General features: G+C 43.5%; 1 protein-coding gene across 1 annotated transcript in view; it reads right to left on the reverse strand.

Moving 5' to 3' along the window:
* The window catches only part of LOC139369947 (glutamate receptor interacting protein 2b), a 278,884-nt gene that overhangs the window by 32,799 nt on the left and 219,187 nt on the right, over positions 1-26,898 (reverse strand). The window contains exons 10-11 of the mRNA XM_071109230.1: positions 18,610-18,744; positions 1,310-1,471 (exon numbers count right to left, since the gene is read on the reverse strand). Coding sequence (XP_070965331.1) covers positions 1,310-1,471; positions 18,610-18,744 — 297 coding nt within the window. The remainder of the gene's footprint in view (positions 1-1,309; positions 1,472-18,609; positions 18,745-26,898) is intronic.

Raw genomic sequence — 26,898 nt, forward strand, 5'->3', positions numbered from 1 at the left:
TGCTATGAGGGGCTAATATGAGGGGCTACTATGAGGGGCTACTATGAGGGGCTACTATGAGGGGCTAATATGAGGGGCTACTATGAGGGGCTACTAGGAGGGGCTACTATGAGGGGCTGCTATGAGGGGCTACTATGAGGGGCTGCTATGAGGGGCTACTATGAGGGGCTACTAGGAGGGGCTACTATGAGGGGCTGCTATGAGGGGCTACTATTAGGGGCTACTATGAGGGGCTACTATGAGGGGCTGCTATGAGGGGATACTATTAGGGGCTACTATGAGGGGCTACTATTAGGGGCTACTACGAGGGGCTGCTACGAGGGGCTACTATGAGGGGCTAATATGAGGGGCTACTATGAGGGGCTGCTATGAGGGGCTACTATGAGGGGCTAATATGAGGGGCTACTATGAGGGGCTACTATGAGGGGCTACTATGAGGGGCTACTATGAGGGGCTAATATTAGGGGCTACTATGAGGGGCTGCTATGAGGGGCTACTATGAGGGGCTGCTATGAGGGGCTACTATGAGGGGCTACTAGGAGGGGCTACTATGAGGGGCTGCTATGAGGGGCTACTATTAGGGGCTACTATGAGGGGCTACTATTAGGTGCTACTATGAGGGGCTACTATTAGGGGCTACTATGAGGGGCTACTATGAGGGGCTGCTATGAGGGGCTACTATTAGGGGCTACTATGAGGGGCTACTATTAGGGGCTGCTATGAGGGGCTACTATGAGGGGCTAATATGAGGGGCTACTATGAGGGGCTACTATGAGGGGCTACTAAGAGGGGCTATCATGAGGGGCTACTATGAGGGGCTACTATGAGGGGCTACTATGAGGGGCTACTATGAGGGGCTAATATGAGGGGCTGCTATGAGGGGCTACTATGAGGGGCTGCTATGAGGGGCTACTATGAGGGGCTACTAGGAGGGGCTACTATGAGGGGCTGCTATGAGGGGCTACTATTAGGGGCTACTATGAGGGGCTGCTATGAGGGGCTACTATTAGGGGCTACTACGAGGGGCTACTATTAGGGGCTACTACGAGGGGCTACTATTAGGGGCTACTATGAGGGGCTACTATGAGGGGCTGCTATGAGGGGCTACTATTAGGGGCTACTATGAGGGGCTACTATTAGGGGCTGCTATGAGGGGCTACTATGAGGGGCTACTATGAGGGGCTAATATGAGGGGCTACTATGAGGGGCTGCTATGAGGGGCTACTATGAGGGGCTACTATGAGGGGCTGCTATTAGGGGCTACTATTAGTGGCTACTATGAGGGGCTACTATGAGGGGCTATACATACATGAGCTCTTATGCTCTTTTTTCCTCTGTCGTCTCTTCATCAGGGAGTTGCGTGGGCTCATGGGGACGGCTGTACGGGGCAGCGTACTGGAGATCTGGCTCGTCGACCCAGGGCCTGATGTGGTGGTGGTGGAACCAGGGGAGAAGTTGGTAGACACTAGGGCTGTGGAGAGAGATAGAGAGAAGTCACTAGTGCTGGAGAGAGAGAAAGGAGAGAGAGAAGTGTCACTATGGCTAGAGAAAGAGAGAGAGGGAGTGAGAGACTCTTCTGGGAAGGCTGTGGGTGGACTTGCTTCCATTCAGCCACAAGAGCATTAGTGAGGTCAGGCACTGATGTTGGGTGATTAAGCCTGGCTCGCAGTTGGCGTTCCAATTCATCCCAAAAGTTGTTCGATGGGGTTGAGGTCAGGTCACCATGCAGGCCAGTCAAGTTATTCCACAACAATCTCGACAAACCATTTCTGTGTATACCTCAATTTGTGCATTGTCATGCTGAAACAGGAAAGGGCCTTCCCCAAACTGTTGCCACAAAGTTTGAAACACAGAATCGTCTAGAATGTCATTGTATGCTGTAGCATTAAGATTTCCCTTCACTGGAACTAAGGGGCCTAGTCCAAACCATGAAAAACAGCCCCAGACCATTATTCCTCCTCCACCAAAACTCAGGTAGTGTTCTCCTGGCATCCGCCAAACCCAGGTTCGTGCGTCGGACAGCCAGATGATGAAGTGTGATTAATCACTCCAGAGAACGTGTTTCCACTGCTCCAGAGTCCAGTGGCGGTGAGCTTTACACCCTCCAGCCAATGCTTGGCATTGTGCATGGTGATCTTAAGCTTGTGTGCGGCTGCTCGGCCACGGAAACCCATTTCATGAAGCTCCCGATGAACAGTTCTTGTGCTGACTTTGCTTCCAGAGGCAGTTTGGAACTCTGTAATGAGTGTTGCCAAGGACAGAAGATTTTTCCAGTACTCAACGGTCCCGTTCTATGATCTTGTGTGGCCTACCACTTCGTGGCTGAGCCGTTGTTGCTCCTAGACGTTTCCACTTCACAATAACAGCACTTACAGTTGACCGGGGATGCTTTAGCAGGGCAGACATTTGACAAACTGACTTGTTGGAAAAGTGGCATTCTATGACGGTGCCACGTTGAAAGTCACTGAGCTCTTCAGTACGGGCCATTCTACTGCCAATGTTTGTCTATGGAGATTGCATGGCAGTGTGCTCGATTTAATATGCCTTTCAGCAACGGGTGTGGCCTAAATAGCCGAATCCCCTAATTTGAAAGGGTGTCCGCATACTCTTGGCCATGTAGTGTATAATATTTGTTTCTATAAAACATTCACCTGATGTTACAATAACTTTTCCAGAACATATTTTGTCTGTGTCATTTAAAGGTTCCCAGAATGTTTCATTAGGTTGTGGGAACAGTTTGGTGGGAACATTGTTTGGTGGGAACATTATTTGGTGGGAACATTGTTTGGTGGGAACATTGTTTGGTGGGAACATTGTTTGGTGGGAACATTATTTGGTGGGAACATTGTTTGGTGGGAACATTATTTGGTGGGAACATTATTTGGTGGGAACATTGTTTGGTGGGAACATTATTTGGTGGGAACATTGTTTGGTGGGAACATTGTTTGGTGGGAACATTGTTTGGTGGGAACATTATTTGGTGGGAACATTGTTTGGTGGGAACATTATTTGGTGGGAACATTGTTTGGTGGGAACATCACTAAAGATATGTTCCCAAAACACACAAAAACACAGTCCAGTTGTGTTAAGGCTAAAAAGGAAGCACAGAATTCCTGATTGACCATACTGCCATGGCTATATACTGAAAAATAAGATATACGAGTGCTTCTCTGCTGGTTCAGAGGAGGAAAGACTTGACTTGGGAACCAAACATTGCAGGTGCAAACCCCAAATTGTCAACATCCAAATTGTTTAAAAAAAATGTGGTTGTGTTTGTATGATTAAATGTTGTTCAAAATGTCTTATGAATGAAATTTGAAATGCCATATGTCTCTATATATGAGAATTACCGTTAAAACTGGATAGAAACGTCCAATCTGCTTTTAAAGGCTGACAAATTTGCATGCTGAGAATGTTGTGGTAATATTAGGTAAAAACTTAAATATAACATTTTATTAATGTTCTTGAAATGTTCTGAGGACATCAATGGAATATTATGTTCAACCTAAAACAAATAGGTTGTGAATGTCATACAAACATACTAATTTGGAAACTGGGGAACATTGTGCAACAATGTAGAAATGTTTGTGTTATGCCTATTGATCAGCCGTTGGCGCTCATGTTAATAATTTGAGCGGGTTGATACCATTTCTGGTTTGTTAACATAAACTTCTGTATTCACTGTAACTATATTAATAATCAAATGTAAGGGGGTTGAAAACGTGCTGTGTGTTGCAGTCGGCCTTTTAGAATAATACTAAACAAGGCCTTGACTCCAAGTTGATGAGCGGAAAACAAACGACGCCAGTAACCCTTTACAGTCGGCCCATCCAAACTACTCCCAAACTACACCTAAACTCAGTCAACCTGAACAGCCGGCCCATCCAAACTACACCTAAACTCAGTCAACCTGCACAGCCGGCCCATCCAAACTACACCTAAACTCAGTCAACCTGAACAGCCGGCCCATCCAAACTACACCTAAACTCAGTCAACCTGCACAGCCGGCCCATCCAAACTACACCTAAACTCAGTCAACCTGCACAGTCGGCCCATTCAAACTACACCTAAACTACACCGAAACTCAGTCAACCTGCACAGTCAGCCCATTCAAACTACACCTAAACTCAGACAACCTGCACAGTCGGCCCATTCAAACTACACCAAAACTCAGTCAACCTGCACAGCCGGCCCATCCAAACTACACCTAAACTCAGTCAACCTGCACAGCCGGCCCATCCAAACTACACCTAAACTCAGTCAATCTGCACAGCCGGCCCATCCAAACTACACCTAAACTCAGTCAACCTGCACAGCAGGCCCATCCAAACTACACCTAAACTCAGTCAACCTGCACAGCAGGCCCATCCAAACTACACCTAAACTCAGTCAACCTGCACAGCCGGCCCATCCAAACTACACCTAAACTCAGTCAACCTGCACAGCAGGCCCATCCAAACTACACCTAAACTCAGTCAACCTGCACAGCCGGCCCATCTAAACTACACCTAAACTCAGTCAACCTGCACAGCCGGCCCATCCAAACTACACCTAAACTCAGTCAACCTGCACAGCCGGCCCATCCAAACTACACCTTAACTCAGTCAACCTGCACAGCAGGCCCATCCAAACTACACCTAAACTCAGTCAACCTGCACAGCCGGCCAATCCAAACTACACCTAAACTCAGTCAACCTGCACAGCAGGCCCATCCAAACTACACCTAAACTCAGTCAACCTGCACAGCCGGCCCATCCAAACTACACCTAAACTCAGTCAACCTGCACAGCAGGCCCATCCAAACTACACCTAAACTCAGTCAACCTGCACAGCAGGCCCATCCAAACTACACCTAAACTCAGTCAACCTGCACAGCCGGCCCATCCAAACTACACCTAAACTCAGTCAACCTGCACAGCAGGCCCATCCAAACTACACCTAAACTCAGTCAACCTGCACAGCCGGCCCATCCAAACTACACCAAAACTCAGTCAACCTGCACAGCCGGCCCATCCAAACTACACCTTAACTCAGTCAACCTGCACAGCAGGCCCATCCAAACTACACCTAAACTCAGTCAACCTGCACAGCCGGCCAATCCAAACTACACCTAAACTCAGTCAACCTGCACAGCAGGCCCATCCAAACTACACCTAAACTCAGTCAACCTGCACAGCAGGCCCATCCAAACTACACCTAAACTCAGTCAACCTGCACAGCAGGCCCATCCAAACTACACCTAAACTCAGTCAACCTGCACAGCCGGCCCATCCAAACTACACCTAAACTCAGTCAACCTGCACAGCAGGCCCATCCAAACTACACCTAAACTCAGTCAACCTGCACAGCCGGCCCATCCAAACTACACCTAAACTCAGTCAACCTGTACAGCCGGCCCATCCAAACTACACCAAATCTCAGTCAACCTGTACAGCCGGCCCATCCAAACTACACCTAAACTCAGTCAACCTGCACAGCCGGCCCATCCAAACTACACCTAAACTCAGTCAACCTGCACAGCCGGCCCAACCAAACTACACCTAAACTCAGTCAACCTGCACAGCCGGCCCATCCAAACTAGACCTTAACTCAGTCAACATGCACAGCCGGCCCATCCAAACTACACCTAAACTCAGTCAACCTGCACAGTCGGCCCATACATAATAAGAGTTTGTCCATAGACAATATTAAGTTGACAATAATCTGATGAGTGACAATATTAAACCAATCAGTTGTCCATTTTTACATGAAGAGATGGGCGCATCTTGTAATTGACAGATGCTGGGGAAAAGAGCATCACATTATCAAATCTTCCTTCAGAATCACATGCAGGTAAAACATTTTGATTTCTATATAGTATCAGAAAGTGCATATTCTGAAGTTTCTATGACACTTATATTTGTCAAATAACTCAAAATTCAAGAGGTGCAAGCTCCATTTCCACATTTCACTTTTTCCAAGAATATCCGCGCTGTCCATGAATTCAGCACATGACCACTCGGCGGCCGTATTACTCTGGATTCAGCACCTGACCACTAGGAGGCAGTATTACTCTGGATTCAGTAAATGACCACTAGGAGGCAGTATTACTCTGGATTCAGTACATGACCACTAGGAGGCAGTATTACTCTGGATTCAGCACCTGACCACTAGGAGGCAGTATTACTCTGGATTCAGCACCTGACCACTCGGAGGCAGTATTACTCTGGATTCAGCACCTGACCACTCGGAGGCAGTATTACTCTGGATTCAGCACCTGACCACTCGGAGGCAGTATTACTCTGGATTCAGCACCTGACCACTAGGAGGCAGTATTACTCTGGATTCAGCACATGACCACTCGGAGGCAGTATTACTCTGGATTCAGCACCTGACCACTCGGAGGCAGTATTACTCTGGATTCAGCACCTGACCACTCGGAGGCAGTATTACTCTGGATTCAGCACCTGACCACTAGGAGGCAGTATTACTCTGGATTCAGCACATGACCACTCGGAGGCAGTATTACTCTGGATTCAGCACCTGACCACTCGGAGGCAGTATTACTCTGGATTCAGCACCTGACCACTAGGAGGCAGTATTACTCTGGATTCAGCACCTGACCACTCGGAGGCAGTATTATTCTGGATTCAGCACCTGACCACTAGGAGGCAGTATTACTCTGGATTCAGCACCTGACCACTCGGAGGCAGTATTACTCTGGATTCAGCACATGACCACTCGGAGGCAGTATTATTCTGGATTCAGCACCTGACCACTAGGAGGCAGTATTACTCTGGATTCAGCACATGACCACTCGGAGGCAGTATTATTCTGGATTCAGCACCTGACCACTAGGAGGCAGTATTACTCGGAATTCAGCACATGACCACTCGGAGGCAGTATTATTCTGAATTCAGCACCTGACCACTAGGAGGCAGTATTACTCGGAATTCAGCACATGACCACTCGGAGGCAGTATTATTCTGAATTCAGCACCTGACCACTAGGAGGCAGTATTATTCTGAATTCAGCACCTGACCACTAGGAGGCAGTATTACTCTGGATTCAGCACATGACCACTCGGCGGCCGTATTACTCTGGCTACTAAGCAAAAACGAGTAATGTAATAAACTTAAAATTAAAATATGCTATTCTGTCGTCAATGGATGAATGGGCGATGGAAACCAGATAGAAGGCGATAATGGGCGATAGAAACAGGATAGAAGGTGATAATGGCAGATGGAAACCAGATAGAAGGTGATAATGGGAGATGGAAACAGGATAGAAGGTGATAATGGCAGATGGAAACCAGACAGGTGATAATGGGCGATGGAAACCAGATAGAAGGTGATAATGGGAGATGGAAACCAGATAGAAGGCGATAATGGGCGATAGAAACAGGATAGAAGGTGATAATGGGAGATGGAAACCAGATAGGTGATAATGGGAGATGGAAACCAGATAGAAGGTGATAATGGCAGATGGAAACCAGATAGAAGGTGATAATGGGAGATGGAAACCAGATAGAAGGTGATAATGGGAGATGGAAATCAGATAGAAGGTGATAATGGGAGATATAAACCAGATAGAAGGTGATAATGGGCAATAGAAACAGGATAGAAGGTGATAATGGCAGATGGAAACCAGATAGAAGGTGATAATGGGAGATGGAAACCAGATAGAAGGTGATAATGGGAGATGGAAACCAGATAGAAGGTGATAATGGGCGATATAAACAGGATAGAAGGTGATAATGGGAGATGGAAACCAGATAGAAGGTGATAATGGGCGATAGAAACAGGATAGAAGGTGATAATGGGAGATGTAAACCAGATAGAAGGTGAAAATGGGAGATGGAAACCAGATAGAAGGTGAAAATGGGAGGTGGAAACCAGATAGAAGGTGATAATGGGAGATGGAAACCAGATAGAAGGTGAAAATGGGAGATGGAAACCAGATAGAAGGTGAAAATGGGAGATGGAAACCAGAAAGAAGGTGATAATGGGCGATAGAAACCAGATAGAAGGTGATAATGGGAGATGGAAATCAGATAGGTGATAATGGGAGATGGAAACCAGATAGAAGGTGATAATGGGAGATAGAAACAGGATAGAAGGTGATAATGGGAGATGGAAACCAGATAGATGGTGATAATGGGAGATGGAAACCAGATAGAAGGTGAAAATGGGAGATGGAAACCAGATAGAAGGTGATAATGGGAGATGGAAACCAGATAGAAGGTGATAATGGGAGGTGGAAACCAGATAGAAGGTGATAATGGGCGATGGAAACCAGATAGAAGGTGAAAATGGCAGATGGAAACCAGATAGAAGGTGATACTGGGAGATGGAAACCAGATAGAAGGTGATAATGGGAGATGGAAACCAGATAGAAGGTGATAATGGGAGATATAAACCAGATATAAGGTGATAATGGGCAATAGAAACAGGATAGAAGGTGATAATGGCAGATGGAAACCAGATAGAAGGTGATAATGGGAGATGGAAACCAGATAGAAGGTGATAATGGGCGATATAAACAGGATAGAAGGTTATAATGGGAGATGGAAACCAGATAGAAGGTGATAATGGGCGATAGAAACAGGATAGAAGGTGATAATGGGAGATGTAAACCAGATAGAAGGTGATAATGGGAGATGGAAACCAGATATAAGGTGAAAATGGGAGGTGGAAACCAGATAGAAGGTGATAATGGGAGATGGAAACCAGATAGAAGGTGAAAATGGGAGATGGAAACCAGATAGAAGGTGAAAATGGGAGATGGAAACCAGAAAGAAGGTGATAATGGGCGATAGAAACCAGATAGAAGGTGATAATGGGAGATGGAAATCAGATAGGTGATAATGGGAGATGGAAACCAGATAGAAGATGATAATGGGCGATAGAAACAGGATAGAAGGTGATAATGGGAGGTGGAAACCAGATAGAAGGTGAAAATGGGAGATGGAAACCAGATAGAAGGTGATAATGGGAGGTGGAAACCAGATAGAAGGTGATAATGGGCGATGGAAACCAGATAGAAGGTGAAAATGGCAGATGGAAACCAGATAGAAGGTGATACTGGGAGATGGAAACCAGATAGAAGGTGATAATGGGAGATGGAAACCAGATAGAAGGTGATAATGGGCGATAGAAACAGGTTAGAAGGTGATAATTGGAGATGGAAACCAGATAGGTGATAATGGGCGATAGAAACAGGATAGAAGGTGATAATGGGAGATGGAAACCAGATAGAAGGTGATAATGGGCAATAGAAACAGGATAGAAGGTGATAATGGGAGATGGAAACCAGATAGAATGTGATAATGGGCAATAGAAACAGGATATTAGGTGATAATGGGAGATGGAAACCAGATAGAAGGTGATAATGGGAGATGGAAACCAGATAGAAGGTGATAATGGGAGATGGAAACCAGATAGAAGGTGATAATGGCAGATGGAAACCAGATAGGTGATAATGGGAGATGGAAACCAGATAGAAGGTGATAATGGCAGATGGAAACCAGATAGAAGGTGATAATGGGAGATGGAAACCAGATAGAAGGTGATAATGGGAGATGGAAACCAGATAGAAGGTGATAATGGGCGATATAAACAGGATAGAAGGTGATAATGGGAGATGGAAACCAGATAGAAGGTGATAATGGGCGATAGAAACAGGATAGAAGGTGATAATGGGAGATGTAAACCAGATAGAAGGTGATAATGGGAGATGGAAACCAGATAGAAGGTGAAAATGGGAGGTGGAAACCAGATAGAAGGTGATAATGGGAGATGGAAACCAGATAGAAGGTGAAAATGGGAGATGGAAACCAGATAGAAGGTGAAAATGGGAGATGGAAACCAGAAAGAAGGTGATAATGGGCGATAGAAACCAGATAGAAGGTGATAATGGGAGATGGAAATCAGATAGGTGATAATGGGAGATGGAAACCAGATAGAAGATGATAATGGGCGATAGAAACAGGATAGAAGGTGATAATGGGAGATGGAAACCAGATAGATGGTGATAATGGGAGATGGAAACCAGATAGAAGGTGAAAATGGGAGATGGAAACCAGATAGAAGGTGATAATGGGAGATGGAAACCAGATAGAAGGTGATAATGGGAGGTGGAAACCAGATAGAAGGTGATAATGGGCGATGGAAACCAGATAGAAGGCGAAAATGGCAGATGGAAACCAGATAGAAGGTGATAATGGGAGATGGAAACCAGATAGAAGGTGATAATGGGAGATGGAAATCAGATAGAAGGTGATAATGGGAGATATAAACCAGATAGAAGGTGATAATGGGCAATAGAAACAGGATAGAAGGTGATAATGGGAGATGGAAACCAGATAGAAGGTGATAATGGCAGATGGAAACCAGATAGAAGGTGATAATGGGAGATGGAAACCAGATAGAAGGTGATAATGGGAGATGGAAACCAGATAGAAGGTGATAATGGGCGATATAAACAGGATAGAAGGTTATAATGGGAGATGGAAACCAGATAGAAGGTGATAATGGGCGATAGAAACAGGATAGAAGGTGATAATGGGAGATGTAAACCAGATAGAAGGTGATAATGGGAGATGGAAACCAGATAGAAGGTGAAAATGGGAGGTGGAAACCAGATAGAAGGTGATAATGGGAGATGGAAACCAGATAGAAGGTGAAAATGGGAGATGGAAACCAGATAGAAGGTGAAAATGGGAGATGGAAACCAGAAAGAAGGTGATAATGGGCGATAGAAACCAGATAGAAGGTGATAATGGGAGATGGAAATCAGATAGAAGGTGATAATGGCAGATGGAAACCAGATAGGTGATAATGGGAGATGGAAACCAGATAGAAGGTGATAATGGCAGATGGAAACCAGATAGAAGGTGATAATGGGAGATGGAAACCAGATAGAAGGTGATAATGGGAGATGGAAACCAGATAGAAGGTGATAATGGGCGATATAAACAGGATAGAAGGTGATAATGGGAGATGGAAACCAGATAGAAGGTGATAATGGGCGATAGAAACAGGATAGAAGGTGATAATGGGAGATGTAAACCAGATAGAAGGTGATAATGGGAGATGGAAACCAGATAGAAGGTGAAAATGGGAGGTGGAAACCAGATAGAAGGTGATAATGGGAGATGGAAACCAGATAGAAGGTGAAAATGGGAGATGGAAACCAGATAGAAGGTGAAAATGGGAGATGGAAACCAGAAAGAAGGTGATAATGGGCGATAGAAACCAGATAGAAGGTGATAATGGGAGATGGAAATCAGATAGGTGATAATGGGAGATGGAAACCAGATAGAAGATGATAATGGGCGATAGAAACAGGATAGAAGGTGATAATGGGAGATGGAAACCAGATAGATGGTGATAATGGGAGATGGAAACCAGATAGAAGGTGAACATGGGAGATGGAAACCAGATAGAAGGTGATAATGGGAGATGGAAACCAGATAGAAGGTGATAATGGGAGGTGGAAACCAGATAGAAGGTGATAATGGGCGATGGAAACCAGATAGAAGGCGAAAATGGCAGATGGAAACCAGATAGAAGGTGATACTGGGAGATGGAAACCAGATAGAAGGTGATAATGGGAGATGGAAACCAGATAGAAGGTGATAATGGGAGATATAAACCAGATATAAGGTGATAATGGGCAATAGAAACAGGATAGAAGGTGATAATGGCAGATGGAAACCAGATAGAAGGTGATAATGGGAGATGGAAACCAGATAGAAGGTGATAATGGGAGATGGAAATCAGATAGAAGGTGATAATGGGAGATATAAACCAGATAGAAGGTGATAATGGGCAATAGAAACAGGATAGAAGGTGATAATGGGAGATGGAAACCAGATAGAAGGTGATAATGGCAGATGGAAACCAGATAGAAGGTGATAATGGGAGATGGAAACCAGATAGAAGGTGATAATGGGAGATGGAAACCAGATAGAAGGTGATAATGGGCGATATAAACAGGATAGAAGGTTATAATGGGAGATGGAAACCAGATAGAAGGTGATAATGGGCGATAGAAACAGGATAGAAGGTGATAATGGGAGATGTAAACCAGATAGAAGGTGATAATGGGAGATGGAAACCAGATAGAAGGTGAAAATGGGAGGTGGAAACCAGATAGAAGGTGATAATGGGAGATGGAAACCAGATAGAAGGTGAAAATGGGAGATGGAAACCAGATAGAAGGTGAAAATGGGAGATGGAAACCAGAAAGAAGGTGATAATGGGCGATAGAAACCAGATAGAAGGTGATAATGGGAGATGGAAATCAGATAGGTGATAATGGGAGATGGAAACCAGATAGAAGATGATAATGGGCGATAGAAACAGGATAGAAGGTGATAATGGGAGATGGAAACCAGATAGATGGTGATAATGGGAGATGGAAACCAGATAGAAGGTGAAAATGGGAGATGGAAACCAGATAGAAGGTGATAATGGGAGATGGAAACCAGATAGAAGGTGATAATGGGAGGTGGAAACCAGATAGAAGGTGATAATGGGCGATGGAAACCAGATAGAAGGTGAAAATGGCAGATGGAAACCAGATAGAAGGTGATACTGGGAGATGGAAACCAGATAGAAGGTGATAATGGGAGATGGAAACCAGATAGAAGGTGATAATGGGCGATAGAAACAGGTTAGAAGGTGATAATTGGAGATGGAAACCAGATAGGTGATAATGGGCGATAGAAACAGGATAGAAGGTGATAATGGGAGATGGAAACCAGATAGAAGGTGATAATGGGCAATAGAAACAGGATAGAAGGTGATAATGGGAGATGGAAACCAGATAGAATGTGATAATGGGCGATAGAAACAGGATATTAGGTGATAATGGGAGATGGAAACCAGATAGAAGGTGATAATGGGAGATGGAAACCAGATAGAAGGTGATAATGGGAGATGGAAACCAGATAGAAGGTGATAATGGGCGATAGAAACAGGATAGAAGGTGATAATGGGAGATGGAAACCAGATAGAAGGTGAAAATGGGAGATGGAAACCAGATAGAAGGTGATAATGGGCGATAGAAACAGGATAGAAGGTGATAATGGGAGATGGAAACCAGATAGAAGGTGATAATGGGCGATAGAAACAGGATAGAGGGTGAAAATGGGAGATGGAAACCAGATAGAAGGTGAAATGGGAGATGGAAACCAGATAGAAGGTGATAATGGGAGATGGAAAACAGATAGAAGGTGAAAATGGGAGATGGAAACCAGATAGAAGGTGATAATGGGCGATAGAAACAGGATAGAAGGTGATAATGGGAGATGGAAACCAGATAGAAGGTGAAAATGGGAGATGGAAACCAGATAGGTGATAATGGGAGATGGAAACCAGATAGGTGATAATGGGAGATGGAAACCAGATAGAAGGTGATAATGGGAGATGGAAACCAGATAGAAGGTGATAATGGGCGATAGAAACAGGATAGAAGGTGAAAATGGGAGATGGAAACCAGATAGAAGGTGAAAATGGGAGATGGAAACCAGATAGAAGGTGAAAATGGGAGATGGAAACCAGATAGAAGGTGATAATGGGAGATGGAAACCAGATAGAAGGTGATAATGGGCGATAGAAACAGGATATAAGGTGATAATGGGAGATGGAAACCAGATAGAAGGTGATAATGGGCGATAGAAACAGGATAGAAGGTGGTAATGGGAGATGGAAACCAGATAGAAGGTGAAAATGGGAGATGGAAACCAGATAAAAGGTGATAATGGGAGATGGAAACCAGATAGAAGGTGATAATGGGAGATGGAAACCAGATAGAAGGTGAAAATGGGAGATGGAAACCAGATAGAAGGTGATAATGGGCGATAGAAACAGGATAGAAGGTGAAAATGGGAGATGGAAACCAGATAGAAGGTGATAATGGGCGATAGAAACAGGATAGAAGGTGAAAATGGGAGATGGAAACCAGATAGAAGGTGAAATGGGAGATGGAAACCAGATAGAAGGTGATAATGGGAGATGGAAACCAGATAGAAGGTGAAAATGGGAGATGGAAACCAGATAGAAGGTGATAATGGGCGATAGAAACAGGATAGAAGGTGCTAATGGGAGATGGAAACCAGATAGAAGGTGATAATGGGAGATGGAAACCAGATAGGTGATAATGGGAGATGGAAACCAGATAGGTGATAATGGGAGATGGAAACCAGATAGAAGGTGGAAATGGGAGATGGAAACCAGATAGAAGGTGATAATGGGCGATAGAAACAGGATAGAAGGTGAAAATGGGAGATGGAAACCAGTTAGAAGGTGAAAATGGGAGATGGAAACCAGATAGAAGGTGAAAATGGGAGATGGAAACCAGATAGAAGGTGAAAATGGGAGATGGAAACCAGATAGAAGGTGATAATGGGAGATGGAAACCAGATAGAAGGTGAAAATGGGAGATGGAAACCAGATAGAAGGTGATAATGGGAGATGGAAACCAGATAGAAGGTGAAAATGGGAGATGGAAACCAGATAGAAGGTGAAAATGGGCGATAGAAACAGGATAGAAGGTGATAATGGGAGATGGAAACCAGATAGAAGGTGAAAATGGGAGATGGAAACCAGATAGGTGATCATGGGAGATGGAAACCAGATAGAAGGTGAAAATGGGAGATGGAAACCAGATAGAAGGTGATAATGGGCGATAGAAACAGGATAGAAGGTGAAAATGGGAGATGGAAACCAGATAGAAGGTGATAATGGGCGATAGAAACAGGATAGAAGGTGAAAATGAGAGATGGAAACCAGATAGAAGGTGAAAATGGGAGATGGAAACCAGATAGAAGGTGAAAATGGGAGATGGAAACCAGATAGAAGGTGAAAATGGGAGATGGAAACCAGATAGAAGGTGATAATGGGCGATAGAAACAGGATAGAAGGTGATAATGGGAGATGGAAACCAGATAGAAGGTGATAATGGGAGATGGAAACCAGATAGGTGATAATGGGAGATGGAAACCAGATAGGTGATAATGGGAGATGGAAACCAGATAGAAGGTGAAAATGGGAGATGGAAACCAGATAGAAGGTGATAATGGGCGATAGAAACAGGATAGAAGGTGAAAATGGGAGATGGAAACCAGATAGAAGGTGAAAATGGGAGATGGAAACCAGATAGAAGGTGAAAATGGGAGATGGAAACCAGATAGAAGGTGAAAATGGGAGATGGAAACCAGATAGAAGGTGATAATGGGAGATGGAAACCAGATAGAAGGTGAAAATGGGAGATGGAAACCAGATAGAAGGTGATAATGGGAGATGGAAACCAGATAGAAGGTGATAATGGGAGATGGAAACCAGATAGAAGGTGAAAATGGGAGATGGAAACCAGATAGAAGGTGAAAATGGGAGATGGAAACCAGATAGAAGGTGAAAATGGTGCATGTGACGTCAATGAACTGAATGATTAATCAATTATTTTTTTTAAAGTATTTAATCAGGCAAGTCAGTTAAGATCAAATTCTTATTTTACAATGGCGGCCTACCCAGGCCAAACCCGGACGACACCAGGCAAAGTGTACAACGCCCTGTGGGACTCCTGATCATGACCAGTTGTGAAACAGCCCAGGATGGAACCAGGGTCTGTAGTGACGCCTGTAGCACTGAGATGCAGAGCCTTAGACCGCTGTGCCACTCGGGAGCCACGATGAGGTTGAAGAGGATGATTGAATTTAGAACAATAGTGTAATGACGATGAAGAATTGTGGCCGTTGTGGGCGGTCTCATTATTTTATTATGAAAGGCTGGAAATGGTACATCATTTCCCCTCAGAGAGTCAAATCAGACACTGAGTACAACATACACTGTGTGCAGTTCAATGGCCCGACCAAACGAACGGAAGCACTGACAGCATTGCAAATGCCGCCGAATTTAAATGAGTTGCGGTCGCTGTTACTGATGAAGAGTCTTCATCGGATTCTGATGTTGACTTGGAGCCTCTGATGCCTGAGCCTCGCCTCAGAAAAACCAGAACAGAACCAACTGAGACGATGATCCCAACTACCACCACGAGTTTATGTGACATGCAAATGTTGCAGCACATCAGAGATGGTTCCCGTTTGCTCATTAGCACATAAAAAGGAAACAGAACGTGAGACTATGTCTATGGATGAAAGCATTGATGTCCGCGGAGGGGGGGGTGGGGGTGGCATCCAGCGGGAAGAGCATGGATGTCCGCGGAGGGGGGGTGGGGGTGGCATCCAGCGGGAAGAGCATGGATGTTGAGTTATTTTGGTCTGATAGTTATGGTATGGACTTTTCCTCCCGTGGACCACGCCACGCACTCGCTTCAACAGAGATTGTGCGACACCATGCAGTAGGTGCACACGAAACAAGGCCCATGGAAACTGTGTGTAGTGCCATCGATGTGTTAGTGGGGCTTGTTCACACAAAGCCCTGAAGCTGTACGCTGACTGGGAACCCAGAGCGTGGAGAGAAGACGACATTAATTCATGACTAAAGGTATATGGGCACAATACAGTGTTGGGTACAATCAAGAAATGACTGTTTGTATATCTTGTCATGAATATATTTCCACTGATATTTATTTATGCAATTCTTCCTTTATAATTGTTTATTCACTGGTGCTTGTGTTTAGGAACACATCAAATCATTTCACCTGGCTGGTTATATTATTATTTTTAGTTTCTATTTTTTTTCAAAAGACGCTGTAACTGAACTTTATGAATTTGTATAATTATATTACTAATCGAATCTATAAATAAAGTGGATCGAATGGATTGTAATGTTTTTATTGTAACGGAAACTAAAACAGGCCACAGGCCTACTTTGTTTTCTAGGACTTTGTAGAATTATACAAAACATATCTTTGACTTTATCTAAACAAATAAATTAAAATAAAAACATTTTTTAATTGATATATTTCTGCAAATATTTCTTCACGCAATGAATCCTTTACAATAGTGTACGTATTATTTATCTAGGGCTGGTGCTCATGTTTGCAGCGCCTTGAGGGTCGATATGCATCTGATGTCTGGCAAAGTTCTCTAGCGGGTCCTGATAAGCTGAGAGGCGGGGTTCTAGTTTTCAACGTTCTCTAGTGGGTCCTGATAGGCTGAGAGGCGGGGTTCTAGTTTTCAACATTCTCTAGCGGGTTCTGATAGGCTGAAAGGCGTTGTTGTAGTTTTCAACGTTCTCTAGTGGGTCCTGATAGGCTGAAAAGCGTTGTTCTAGTTTTCAACGTTCTCTAGCGGGTCCTGATAGGCTGAGAGGCGGGGTTCTAGTTTTCAAAGTTCTCTAGCGGGTCCTGATAGGCTGAAAGGCGGGGTTCTAGTTTTCAACGTTCTCTAGTGGGTCCTGATAGGCTGAGAGGCGGGGTTCTAGTTTTCAACGTTCTCTAGCGGGTCCTGATAGGCTGAGAGGCGGGATTCTAGTTTTCAACGTTCTCTAGCGGGTCCTGATAGGCGGGGTTCTAGTTTTCAACGTTCTCTAGCGGGTTCTGATAGGCTGAAAGGCGTTGTTCTAGTTTTCAACGTTCTCTAGCGGGTCCTGATAGGCTGAGAGGCGGGGTTCTAGTTTTCAACGTTCTCTAGCGGGTCCTGATAGGCTGAGAGGCGGGGTTCTAGTTTTCAACGTTCTCTAGCGGGTCCTGATAGGCTGAAAGGCAGGGTTCTAGTTTTCAACGTTTTCTAGCGGGTCCTGATAGGCTGAGAGGCGGGGTTCTAGTTTTCAACGTTCTCTAGTGGTTCCTGATAGGCTGAAAGGCAAGGTTCTAGTTTTCAACGTTCTCTAGTGGGACCTGATAGGCTGAGAGGCGGGGTTCTAGTTTTCAACGTTCTCTAGCGGGTCCTGATAGGCTGAGAGGCGGGGTTCTAATTTTCAACGTTCTCTAGCGGGTCCTGACAGGCTGAAAGGCCAGGCAGGGTTCTAGTTTTCAATGTTCTCTAGCGGGTCCTGATAGGCTGAAAGGTGGGGTTCTAGTTTTCAACGTTCTCTAGCGGGTCCTGTTAGGCTGAAAGGCGGGGTTCTAGTTTTCAACGTTCTCTAGCGGGTCCTGATAGGCTGAGAGGCGGGGTTCTAGTTTTCAACGTTCTCTAGCGGGTCCTGATAGGCTAAAAGGCGGGGTTCTAGTTTTCAACGTTCTCTAGCGGGTACTGATAGGCTGAAAGGCGGGATTCTAGTTTTCAATGTTCTCTAGCGGGTCCTGATAGGCTGAGAGGCGGGGTTCTAGTTTTCAACGTTCTCTAGCGGGTCCTGATAGGCTGAAAGGCCAGGCGGGTTCTAGTTTTCAACGTTCTCTAGCGGGTCCTGATAGGCTGAAAGGCCAGGTTCTAGTTTTCAACATTCTCTAGCGGGTACTGACAGGCTGAAAGGCCAGGCGGGGTTCTAGTTTTCAATGTTCTCTAGCGGGTCCTGATAGGCTGAAAGGCCAGGCGGGGTTCTAGTTTTAAAGAACTCAGTAAGGCTGTTCTATCAACACTCTTGTAACATCAAATAAATGTTTTGTTCAGCACAACTGGACAGTTTTTTTGTGTTATGAGAAGAATTTCTGGGAACTTTTCACAGAACCAGTTTGTTGTTTTCTGGGGAGACAGAAAACAGAAGCAGAGGCGATACTTACATTTGCAGTATTCCTGTGTGCTGGAGGGGTTGTTGGAGGTGGTCCAGGTCTTACAGTGAGAGGAGGGGTGCTGGGGGGGACAGTAGTTCACACAGGGGTCCCACGAGTGAGGGTGGTCACTCTTCTGAACCTTCACTGAAACACAAAACAGAGAGAAGTGTAAACGACTGGATTCGAACACGTGGTCACAACACTGTGTGTTAACCTGTTGAGCTAAAACCTAGACACTAGATCAAACAAGGGGTCCCATGAGTAGGACTTTTCCTGAAACACAGAATTATAGAGTGAACTATTTTTCTTCCGTATTGTCACCCGGTTCGATCTAGCACCAACCCGACTGGACAGGACTGGACTGGAGCGGAGTGTTTTCAGCAAAGTGGGTGACATAGTTTACAGCTAACTAAAATATTGTGGGATGTAGCCACACTGGCTCAGATTCTGGCCCTGCAGCCATTGTGTAGCATGGCCCAAGGGGCCAGACATCCCTGCTCTGCTCTACTGTACTCTGCTCCACTGAACTCTGCTAGACTCTGCTCTACTGTACTCTACTGTACTCTGCTCTACTCTACTGTACTCTGCACTACTCTACTGTACTCTGCTCTACTGTACTCTACTCTACTGTACTCTGCTCTACTGTACTGTACTGTACTCTGCTCTACCGTACTGTACTCTACTCTACTGTACTCTGCTCTACTGTACTCTGCTCTACTCTACTGTATTCTGCTCTACTCTACAGTTCTCTGCTCTACTGTACTGTACTCTGCTCTACCCTACTCTGCTCTACTGTACTGTACTCTGCTCAACTGTACTCTACTCTACTGTACTGTACTTTACTGCACTCTGCTCTACTCTACTCTACTCTACTGTACTCTACTGTACTGTACTCTGCTCTACTGTACTGTACTCTGCTCTACTGTACTCTGCTCTACTGTACTCTGATCTACTGTACTTTACTCTACTGTACTCTGCTCTACTCTGCTCTACTGTACTGTGCTCTACTGTACTCTGCTCTACTGAACTCTGCTAGACTCTGCTCTACTGTACTCTATTGAACTCTGCTCTACTCTACTCTACTGGACTCTGCTATACTGTACTCTGCTCTACTGTACTCTGCTCTACTGTACTGTACTCTGCTCAACTGTACTTTACTGCACTCTGCTCTACTCTACTCTAATCTACTCTACTGTACTCTGCTCTGGTCTACTGTACTCTACTCTACTGCACTCTGCTCTACTGTACTCTACTCTACTGTACTCTACTCTACTCTACTGTACTCTACTCTACTCTGCTCTGCTGTACTCTGTTCTGCTGCACTCCGCTATGCTCTACTGTGCTCTGCTCTACTTCGCTCTGCTCTAATCTGCTCTACTCAACTGCACTCTACTCTGCTCTGCTGCACTCTGCTCTACTGCATTATGCTCTGTTGTACTCTGCTCTGCTGTATTCTGCTCTACTGCACTCTACTTTGCTCTGCTCTAATCTGCTCTACTCTACTGAACTCTATTCTGCTCTACTGTACTCTGCTCTACTGCAGTCTACTCTGCTCTACTGTACTCTGCTCTACTGCACTCTGCTCTGCTCTACTGTATTCTGCTCTGCTCTACTCTACTGAAATCTATTCTGCTCTACTCTACTGTACTGTACTGTACTCTACTGTACTCTGCTCTACTGTACTCTGCTCTACTGCACTTTGCTCTGCTCTACTGTATTCTGCTCTGCTCTACTCTACTGAAATCTATTCTGCTCTACTCTACTGTACTGTACTGTACTCTACTGTACCCTACTCTACTCTGCTCTGCTGTACTCCGTTCTGCTGCACTCCGCTCTGCTCTACTGTACTCTGCTCTACTTTGCTCGGCTCTAATCTGCTCTACTCAACTGCACTCTACTCTGCTCTGCTGCACTCTGCTCTGTTGTACTCTGCTCTGCTGTATTCTGCTCTACTGCACTCTACTTTGCTCTGTTCTAATCTGCCCTACTCTACTCTACTGAACTCTATTCTGCTCTACTGTACTCTGCTCTACTGCACTCTGCTCTGCTCTACTGTATTCTGCTCTACTCTGCTGAACTCTACTCTACTCTGCTGAACTCTGCTCTGCTGTACTCTGCTCTACTGTACTCTACTCTACTGAACTCTATTCTGCTCTACTGTACTCTGCTCTACTCTGCTCTGCTGAACTCTGCTCTACTCTACTGAACTCTGCTCTGCTGTACTCTGCTCTACTGTACTCTGCTCTACTGAACTCTATTCTGCTCTACTGTACTCTTCTCTACTCTACTGAACTCTACTGTACTCTGCTCAACTCTACTCTACTCTACTGAACTCTACTCTACTCTGCTGAACTCTGCTCTACTCTGCTGAACTCTGCTCTACTCTACTGTACTCTACTCTACTGTACTCTGCTCTACTGAACTCTACTCTACTGTACTCTGCTCTACTGTACTCTGCTCTACTGAACTCTGCTCTGCTCTACTCTACTGAACTCTATTCTGCTCTACTGTACTCTGCTCTACTCTACTGAACTCTACTCTACTCTGCTGAACTCTGCTCTACTCTACTCTGCAAAAAGAAGGAGTAAAGGAGCACAAGTTAAGCCACACATCCTCCTCCCCCTCTCTCCCCCTAACTTCTCTTTATCTCTCTACCTCCCTTCCCCCTCTTTCTCCCTCCCTTCTCTTTATCTCTCTCCCTGCTTCTCCCCTCTCTCTCCCTCCCTTCTCTTTATCTCTCCCCCTCTCTCTCCCTCCCTTCTCTTTATCTCTCTCCCTGCTTCTCCCCCTCTCTCTCCCTCCCTTCTCTTTATCTCTCTCCCTGCTTCTCCCCCTCTCTCTCCCTCCCTTCTCTTTATATCTCTCTCCCTCCCTGCTTCTCCCCCTCTCTCCCTGCTTCTCCCCCTCTCTCTCCCTCCCTTCTCTTTCTCTCTCTCCCTCCCTGTAATTAACCTGCTAGTGTGCCTATGGCAGCAGGCAGGGACTTCATTAGTTCGTCAGCTCAGGCATTGTTTCAGCACCCATCCACCCACACACGCACACACACACACACACACACAAACACACACACACACACACACCGACACACACCGACACACACACACACACACACACACACACACACACACACACACACACACACACACACACAGCTCTGGCATTGTTTCACATAACACATTTTTCAATCACTTGGTATTAAGGCCGGTCCTTATCTCAGTAATAGGACTGGAGAACAGCCCACACAGGTTTATTAAACAGACATTTAGCATTGGGATTATTAATAGTTTATTAAACAGGGATTTAGCATTGGGATTATTAATGGTTTATTAAACAGGGATTAGGAATTGGGATTATTAATGGTTTATTAAACAGAGATTTAGCATTGAGATTATTAATGGTTTACTAAACAGGGATTTAGCATTGGGATTATTAATGGTTTATTAAACAGGGATTTAGCATTGGGATTATTAATGGTTTATTAAACAGGGATTTAGCATTGGGATTATTAATGGTTTATTAAACAGGGATTTAGCATTGGGATTATTAATGGTTTATTAAACAGGGATTTAGCATTGGGATTATTAATGGTTTATTAAACAGGGATTTAGAATTGGGATTATTCATGGTTTATTAAACAGGGATTTAGCATTGAGATTATTAATGGTTTACTAAACAGGGATTTAACATTGGGATTATTAATGGTTTATTAAACAGGGATTTTGAATTGGGATTATTAATGGTTTACTAAACAGAGATTTAGCATTGAGATTATTAATGGTTTTTTAAACAGAGATTTAGCATTGGGGTTATTAATGGTTTATTAAACAGGGATTTAGCATTGGGATTATTAATGATTTATTAAACAGGGATTTAAAATTGGGATTATTAATGGTTTACTAAACAGGGATTTAGCATTGGGATTATTAATGGTTTATTAAACAGGGATTTAGAATTGGGATTATTAATGGTTTACTAAACAGGGATTTAGAATTGGGATTATTAATGGTTTATTAAACAGGGATTTAGAATTGGGATTATTAATGGTTTATTAAACAGGGATTTAGAATTGGGATTATTAATGGTTTATTAAACAGGGATTTAGAATTGGGATTATTAATGGTTTACTAAACAGGGATTTAGAATTGGGATTATTAATGGTTTACTAAACAGAGATTTAGCATTGAGATTATTAATGGTTTTTTAAACAGAGATTTAGCATTGGGGTTATTAATGGTTTATTAAACAGGGATTTAGCATTGGGATTATTAATGATTTATTAAACAGGGATTTAAAATTGGGATTATTAATGGTTTACTAAACAGGGATTTAGCATTGGGATTATTAATGGTTTATTAAACAGGGATTTAGAATTGGGATTATTAATGGTTTACTAAACAGGGATTTAGAATTGGGATTATTAATGGTTTATTAAACAGGGATTTAGAATTGGGATTATTAATGGTTTATTAAACAGGGATTTAGAATTGGGATTATTAATGGTTTATTAAACAGGGATTTAGAATTGGGATTATTAATGGTTTACTAAACAGGGATTTAGAATTGGTATTATTAATGGTTTACTAAACAGGGATTTAGAATTGGGATTATTAATGGTTTATTAAACAGGGATTTAGAATTGGGATTATTAATGGTTTATTAAACAGGGATTTAGAATTGGGATTATTAATGGTTTATTAAACAGGGATTTAGAATTGGGATTATTAATGGTTTATTAAACAGGGATTTAGAATTGGGATTATTAATGGTTTCCTAAACAGGGATTTAGAATTGTGATTATTAATGGTTTACTAAACAGGGATTTAGAATTGGGATTATTAATGGTTTATTAAACAGGGATTTAGAATTGGGATTATTAATGGTTTACTAAACAGGGATTTAGAATTGGGATTATTAATGGTTTATTAAACAGGGATTTAGCATTGGGATTATTAATGGTTTATAAAAATTGTACATTTTAGTCATTTAGCAAACGCTCTAATACAGAGGAATTTACAGGCGCAATTAGAGTACCTCGCTCAAGGTCACATTGACAACTTTTTCACCTAGTCGGCTCGGGGATTCGAACCAGAAACCTCTCAGTTACTGGCCCCAACACTCTTACCCACTAGGCTAAAAAGTACAATGCAATACACTTGGCATGTGCTATTGCTTCATTCATTGTCTGCGTGTGTAGACTACAGTACCTGATGTCAATGTAATGACTTTACTGACAGGAGGCGGGGGTACTAAGAGTTTCTTTTTTTTTTGTTGAATTTTACCCCTTTTTCTCCCCAATTTCGTCTCCCCTTTTTTTTCTCATCTTCCCCCTTTTTCTAATCCAAGCTTTGCGACCTCTCAACTTCACTAAACAGCGTTTAGATCTGGTGACACACACACACGGACACACTACACACAAACACAAATACACGCACACACAACACACACACAACACACACACGTACACACACAGACTACACACACACACCCAGTGCATTATCCCCTTCTATAATACAATGACAGCCACCATGACAGGGGCTGCTACAGTATTCCAGATATTCAGCCACAAGGTTTTTAAACCAATGAGAAAACAGAACTCAAACCAGAGAATGCTAATCCTGCTGCTCTGTTCTGTTCTGCAGCTCAGGGTAATTCATCTGGTACTGCACGAGTCTCTTGGAAACACACACACACACACACATACACACACACACACACACACACACAGTACCTTCAGAAAGTATTCATACCCCCTTGACTTATTCTACATTTTGTTGTGTTACAGCCTGAAATTCAAAATGGACGAAATCATTTTTTTTCTCTCTCTCACACATCTACACAATACCTCATAATGACAAAGTTAGAAATTTTAGCACATTTATAGAAAATTATATACAGAAATATCTAATTTATATAAGTATTCACACCCCCTGAGTCAATATGTAACGGTTTTCTTGAGTCGAAGGAGAGGCGGACCAAAACGCAGCGTGGTGATTATTCATGTTTCTTTAATAAAGACTCTATACATGAATAAACTAACAAAACAAGAAATGTGAAAAAACCAAAACAGCCCTATCTGGTGCAAACACAGATACAGGAACAATCACCCACAAAACCCAACACCAAACAGGCTACCTAAATATGGTTCCCAATCAGAGACAATGACTAGCACCTGCCTCTGATTGAGAACCATATCAGGCCAAACACAGAAACAGACAAACTAGACACACAACATAGAATGCCCACTCAGATCACACCCTGACCAAACAAAACATAGAAACATACAAAGCAAACTATGGTCAGGGTGTGACACAATACATGTTAGAATCACCTTTGGCAGTGATTACAGCTGTGAGTCTTTCTGGGTAAATACTATATTTGCACATCAATATTTAAAAAATTCTTCAAGCTCTGTCAAGTTGGCTGTTAATTATTGTTAGATAGCCATTTTCAGGTCTTGCCATTGATTTTCAAGACAATTTAAGTCAAAACTGTAACTACGTCACTTAGGAACATTCAATGTCGTCTTGGTAACCAACTCCAGTGTATATTTGGCCTTGTGTTTTAGGTTATTGTCCTGCTGACAGGTGAATTTGTCTCCCAGTGTCTGTTGGAAAGCAGACTGAACCAGGTTTCCCTATGGGACTTTGCTTGAGCTTAGCTCTATTCCGTTTATCTTTAATCCCCCCAAAAAACACCATAGTCTGTGCCGATGACAAGCATTCCATAACAGCCACCACCATGCTTGAAAATATGAAGAGTGGTACTCAGTGATGTGTTGGATTTGGCCCAACATAATGCATATTCAGAACATGAAGTTGATTTATATTTTGCAGTTTTACTATAGTGCCTTGTTGCAAACAGAATATATGTTTTTGGAATATTTTTATTCTGTACAGGCTTCCATCTTTTCACTCTTTCCTTTAGGTTAGTATTGTAGAGTAACTACAATGTTGTTGATCCATCCTCAGTTTTCTCCTATCACAGCCATTTACCCTTGTGGGCTCTTAAGGGTCAAAAAAATGACTCACCACTATGTTTAACAGCAGAGAAAACCCCCCTAAATGATATTATTTTAACTTGAAATTGGATTACTTTTCCTAGAGTGACCCCCAACATCAGACAAAGTGAAACATCTCCTTTGTTAATATTTCCATTGAAGCTGTACACCACCAGGGTACAAAGATTGTCTTAGAGTCATTTTTGACCCAGCAGTTATAAAATCATTTACACACCACAAAAACAGCAGCACGTGCTACTGATTGAACTCAGCCAGCAGCTCCTGAAGAAAAAGATCACTATGGTTGGCACAGTCAGAAAGAACAAGCCTGAGCTCCCCCCTGCACGCTTCACAAACAAGGGGCCTTCTCATCAAAGTTTGCCTTCACCACCACCACCACCACCAGTCTAGTTTCTTACCTCCCAAAGAGGAACAAAGAGGAACAAGAATATGGTCGTCCTGAGCACACTGGACAAAATGGCTGAGATCCGTGATCGTGAGGATAGGAAGCCAGCCATCATCATGGACTACAACCACAACAAAGGAGGTGTGGACAACCTGGACAAGGTGATTGGAACTAACAGTTGCAGGAGGATGACTGCCCGCTGGCCCCTGGTCATCTTCCATAACATCATCGATGATACAATGCCTTTGTGATATGGAACAAGATCGACCCTACTTGGATGCCTGATAAGCGGAACAAGAGCAGGGTGTTCCTGGAGCAGCTGGGAAAGGAACTTGTAACCCCACACATTCAAAGAAGGGAACGCCTCCCCCGCACAGCAGCCTCTGCAGCGCTTGTGAAAGCTGTTCATGGGGCTAAATCTGATGCAGCTGCAAAGTCCATTCACACACACTTGCATATTGTCCGACGTGCTAATTAGAGTTGATTGATTTATGTTCTTCACATTTTTGTTTTGTATCTATTATCTTGTTTTATTCTAATTTATTGTTGTTGTTTATACACGTTGTGGTTGGGGGCAATGGTTAAACAAATGGGAGAAGACTAGTATTTTGTAGTTGAATTCCTCATTGTACAGTAATAAGAATATATCATGTTGCCAAAAAAAGTTCAAGAACATTATTGTTTCCATTAAATAAATGGTTTCCAAAACGACTTTCTGCAAATTTCTGCTACTTTCTTAGATTATACAAGTGCTATCTCTTGCTAAAAAAATGGGTTTACACCTTCAGCAATAATAATGATAATAATAATAATAAATCACTACCCGCCACCAAGTTTCTCCCTCTGGCACTGAGTCTGAGGTCCTTAAACTTGACCCCCAAAAAAACATCTGGGT

The sequence above is a fragment of the Oncorhynchus clarkii genome, chromosome 17 (genome assembly GCF_045791955.1).
Source record: "Oncorhynchus clarkii lewisi isolate Uvic-CL-2024 chromosome 17, UVic_Ocla_1.0, whole genome shotgun sequence".
NCBI classification, from domain to species: Eukaryota; Metazoa; Chordata; class Actinopteri; order Salmoniformes; family Salmonidae; genus Oncorhynchus; species Oncorhynchus clarkii.